The sequence below is a fragment of the Convolutriloba macropyga genome, chromosome 11, assembly GCF_964194025.1.
Source record: "Convolutriloba macropyga chromosome 11, txConMacr16.3, whole genome shotgun sequence".
Taxonomy (NCBI): domain Eukaryota; kingdom Metazoa; phylum Xenacoelomorpha; order Acoela; family Convolutidae; genus Convolutriloba; species Convolutriloba macropyga.
Genome location: NC_134478.1, coordinates 35,944,632 through 35,950,005, shown reverse-complemented (window position 1 = coordinate 35,950,005; position 5,374 = coordinate 35,944,632). Strand labels below are relative to the sequence as shown.

The window sequence follows — 5,374 nt, the reverse complement described above, 5'->3', positions numbered from 1 at the left end:
ACTTTTCTAAAGAAAGCAAGTGTTCATAAATTCCCAGCGAAAATACCAGTGAAAATAAACATGACAGAAAACAGGCAATTTGTTTCACTCAGTTTATCAGTTTTGAAGTTTTACTCAGGTTTTCGTATACAAGTTTTCTGTTTGATCAGTCGGATTCTGTGTTTTCCTTATAAATCAGAACTTTATTGGTTTGCGCCTCTTCTTCTACAACAACAACCCTAATACTGTTAGCAAGCCTCGATTCTCATTCCTTTCGTTCATGTTTCCTTGTATAGGCAATTATTCCACAGAACTCCCGGAGGTTCATTGATACTTGTTTTTTCTCCCACTTTTCTTGGGATATCTCGCAAAACTTCTTCATGTGAAAATAAAATGATCTCTTATAAGTTCCGGGGCTGTACATGACAAAACTAAGCCGCATGTAGCATTTGTTAGTCAGCATGAAATCATCAGTGGTTTTGCACTTCTCACTGTCTGCTTCCATGATTCCGCTTGACTTGTATACGGTTGCTTGATGGACGGCATAATCAAGCGACCCATGAGCAAGGATATATTCCATTTGATCTGTTAGATGAAAGACATCCATCATTCTGTTGAAGATTTTTCTCTGGACAATAATGTGCTGTTCTAGAGCTTTGGTGCTTTCGTCTTGTTTCTCCAGATGGATGGTGTCACAGCTTAGCTGTGAGACCGTGAGTTTTTTACCATTCCTCCTCATTGTGTAAAGAAAAACGAGATCAAAATCGCAGTCTCTCAGTGTCATAATGAATAAATCTGTTAGATGGAATATTTAGATGGAAAACGTAGGGAAATTCAAATATTTAATAGTCAATCTGAACCAACTGCTTTGAAATTAAATGTACGACGACTGATGCCTTGTGGTTTTTAATTGGTTTACCTGCTGTCAATTCTTATCTGTGCCTATATTTGCTTCATCTTAGTTTTCTCCATTGAAATTTTTATCGATGATCGAACAATCGTAAATTTTAGTTATCTTTGCATATATGGTGTTCCCTAATATTCGGAGGGAAAATTGTCATAATATATGGGTTTGCTGTTTATTTCATCGGTAAAACAGAAGTCTGGGCAAAACCTTCAACATTTAAATCGGTATTCCTGAAAATGATGAAGCCATGACTCTTGAATATTTTCTGATTAAGTATCTCAGTAAAAACTGAGCTCAATAGTATTTAATAAAAGATAGGTGAGTCCCTCTATATTGGAGGAAAAACGTATGAAATCTATAAAAAAGTATGCAGAAGTATGAAAAAAGTATAAAATCTTTTTTCGATTTCTTAAAAAATGAAGGGCCGATTTTGCAGATATAACAGTAATATAGTTTCAGTTTGAGGTTCCTTCTCTGTGCCAAGCATTCTACGTTACTGGGGTAAAGCAAAAGCAGGGAAAACTCCATTTCAAAAATCAGTCAAAAGATGGCGGAAAATGATTGCAGATGGACAATTTCCAAACGGCTTGACAAATGATCACTGAGATATAGTTTTCTGGATGCCTCAGACCGAGACCCTCAAGCAAAAATTTTCGAAAAATCCAAAATTTTTCAAAATCAACCAAAGGGTCCCCCCTTTGAAAATTTTTGAAAAAAATCCAAAATTTTTCAAAATCACCCAAAGGGGTCCCCCCTTTGAAAATTTTCAAAAACATCCAAAAATTTTAAGAAATCACCCAAAGGGTCCCCCCTTTGAAAATTTTCGAAAAAATCCAAATTTTTTCAAAATCACACAAAGGGGTCCCCCCTTTGAAAATTTTCAAAAATATTCAAAATTTTTCAAAATCACCCAAAGGGTCCCCCTTTTGAAAATTTTCGAAAAAATCCGAAATTTTTCAAAGTAAAAACAATTAAAATAAAAACTATTAAAATCTCTTATGCTTTAATGACTTAAACAACACTTATTAAAAACAAACTTCTAAAAATATTCAAAAAGTTTTTTACGCTTTTCGTTTTTTGTTTTGTTTTTGTTTTGTTGATTATGAAAAAAAATTTAAGGAGGCTGAAAGTGAGGTCTTCAGTTTGTTTAACACTTTTGTTTGTAATTGAGGACTTTTTCATTTTCGTTTTAAAGTGTTTTGTTTTACATAGGTCGCCGCTTTCTCGTTTCATTTCTGGCTTACCTCAACCACTGTTTCAACTGAAAAGAATATAGAATTCATTCAGCACATTTAGGCAAATATCAAGGTCATAGATCGAAATCAATTAGCAGAGGAAATCAATTAGCAGCTAAAAAAACTCTCTAAACTCACATTAGGTGCTATAAACAATCCCTCACAATTTTGAGGTTAAGTCCACTGGCGTTAGTTGATTTATCTTGTTATAGTTAGAGTTATATTGTGAACTTGGTTTTTGTTTGTTTTCGACATTTGACGCTCTTTGTTTTCGACATTTGACGCTCTTTTTAGTTCGATTTTATTTCACGATTCAAATTTCAAAAAAGCAATTTTATCATCTGACGCCCCAAGTGTCATTTCTTAAACCACATGGCGGTTAAGATTAACTGCGTGGTAAATTTTCTATCACAGTTGACTGAGCTTACTCTGAATGACTTTTTAACTCTCACTCTATACACCTACACGCGTACTTTATACCCTTCCTAAGTCAATAAAGGACTCTTAGATAAGGATTGTGTTAATAATAAAACATGGCTACCAAAACAAAATAATGAATGTTTTTGAAGGAAATTTTGTAATTTTGTGTTGCAGGAAAAAGTCATTAATTTTTGTAACTGTATCAGTAACTCTATCAACTCAGTTGTGTATCTGTTAGTCACGTAAGTATTTTTTGGTGATCTGTCGGCTATGATTATTTCACTTATTCGATGCGAGAAAAATCTCCCGCTCTCATCACTTGGCATAGTTGATAATTAATTTCAACATACAAGTCGATGTAGTGCGCCCGCTAAAATTGAACATCTAATTTCAATGCAACTGATTTTTTGAGTTTTGAAATTGAAATATAATTTGAATGGTAACCAGGAAATTATGAAAAACTAACTCGGATAAACATTAGAAACAATTTCCTAAACAATAAAGTTTCGCAGGGTGTTGAAACCAGCACTTTGTGTTGAAATAAGCAACTCAAAGTACCTGTTCATTGAAAATCGAGGTCCCTAGAAAATGGTTGCAAAAAGCTGAAAATTTGTCCAGGAGCAGTTTGGAGTGTGCATTTTTGGATCGCTAAAACTTTTTTTGAGTCCGGCTGATAAGTGTCTATTATCGGCAATAAATTATTTTAGTAGCAATCAGATACTGTTGGATTTAAGCATATTTTTGATATAACTTTTATAGAAAAAAACACACTGTAGTTTTAGCGATAATCTGTCTCGGAAATTAGAATTAAGCGTCCATTTTAGTAGCAAAATTGGTACTTAAAAAACTTTGCTCAAAACTCATATTAATGGTTACCTTAATGGTTTCTAAGATAACTTTACGTTAATTTAAATTCATAGGCTTCATTTTGAGCTACAATTAAACTTTTTTCCCCCTTCAATTCTTTCGCCTTCAAATTCTTCACTGTTTTTTTCGAAGCTTTGGAATACGTTTGTACGTGTATTCTATGTGTAGAGAACACGTTTCTAGTAATGTAAATTCATTAAGATAATGTTAATTTCAGTCTCTTTTATCGGAGAGTTACTGTTTTACACGTGTTATTTGGACGAAGTCAAGTTACCACTTTTTTGGCGGGAAGAGTTTCAAGTTTTGTAATATTGGCTTTGGCCTTCTTGAATTGATGCATCATCAACAGGCTCCGGGGAGAGGAAACCCATAAATTAAACCAAAGAAGGGGAGAATGATGTAACCAAGAGACCAGAGGGTAGCTCGCGTTGCCTAGATTTCCGTTCCGAGAAAAAAGTGAGCAAAAGAACGGCTAATCAGCCAAAACACGTGCAAGAACGGCAACGGGGCGGACGTACGTACCGTAAGCCGTTTTTACCTTGACAACGCGTACAGGTCCATCTTTTCCAGGCAACGTTTCGACAATTCGTCCCAGAGACCATATCCCACGGGGAGTGAGGTCTTTGAGGATCCACACCAGGTCATTGACTTTCAACGAATCATCCTGTCCGGACCATTTGCTTCGCTTCGTTAAAGTGGGAAGGTACTCTTTAACTAGGCGTCTCCAGACGTGGTTCATAAGCTGCTGCACGTTCTTCCACGACTTGAAGGATGCTGGCATGGTTGACGAAAAGTCTCCTGGTGGCAGTGAATTGTAATGTCTTTGCACCAAAAAATGATTTGGGGTGATGTGTTCTTCATTGTCTGGTACGTCAGCCACATGTGTAAGTGGTCCAGAGTTCAGCATGCTTTCGGTCTCAACCATGATGGTGTGGAAGACATCTGTTGTAAGCCTCTTGCTCCCTAGAATGAACAAAATGATCCGTTTAGCATTTTGGATCAACCGTTCCCACGCACCATCAAATGTGGTCCGTATGGTGGGTTAAATTTCCAAACTGTGTTCTTTATAAGAAGTTCAGAGGCAATGCGTTGATTGTCGAGACTACGGACGCATCGCTTCAACTCTTCGTTTGCCCCGACAAATGTTTTGCCGTTGTCACTCAGAATAAGTTTTGGTTGACATCTTCGTGATGCAAAACGTCGGAGGGCGTTGAGAAAAGTGTCCGTTTTTAAATCAGGACATGACTCAAGATGTGCGGCACGTGTGACCATGCATGTGAAAATGAGGCCGTAGTACTTGGTGAGTTTGTCTTTGGTGTCTTCGATATAGAAAGGTCCGAAGAAATCAATTCCTGTATTAGCAAATGGGAATTGCGAGAGAGTATCAGGAAACCTGCACACTGGTAGTGGCGCCATTAACGGCTGGATATTTTGGGCATCAAAACGGCGGCACAAAAAACATCCAAATCGGATGCTTAACAATGTTTTCCTGAGGCCGATAACGACGTATCTCTGTTGAACAAAAGCTTTGACGGCCTCGGTACCTTAGTGTATACAAATACGATGCGCATGCTCAAGATACAGGCGTGTTATTGAGTCTTTGGCATGAAGAATTATTGGTAATTTAGCTAATTGTAACTCTTCAGGAGCAAATTGTAGTCGGCCTTGTGATCTAAGTATTCCGTTTTTGTCTAAGTACGGATTTAGGTATCGAATCTTGCATTTAGAGTCTAGTCTACGTCTTCTTCTTAGCGAGTGAATAGCTGAATGGAAAACTTTTTCCTGTGAAATTCGAATTAAGTGACTGTGTGCTTGGTAGATGTCGTCTGCAGTGTACTGCTCTTTGTTATTTCGTTCTTTTTTAATTCTGAAGAGCAGTTTGTAAATAGTTGCGAGTGTTAACAGCAGTTTTGTCCAAGATCGAAAATGGGTTGGGTCAATGACTGGTTCATTCAGTTTTGATGTA

General features: G+C 36.8%; 1 protein-coding gene across 1 annotated transcript; it reads right to left on the bottom strand.

Moving 5' to 3' along the window:
* Positions 1 to 244: 244 nt before the first annotated feature.
* LOC142349114 (uncharacterized) lies at positions 245 to 4,824 on the bottom strand. The gene is made up of 3 exons (XM_075400526.1): positions 4,413 to 4,824; positions 3,931 to 4,371; positions 245 to 564 (listed from the first exon to the last, which is right to left on the bottom strand). Exons 1-3 carry the CDS (start codon positions 4,822 to 4,824, stop codon positions 245 to 247), a joined length of 1,173 nt encoding a protein of 390 aa, XP_075256641.1.
* Positions 4,825 to 5,374: the final 550 nt, after the last annotated feature.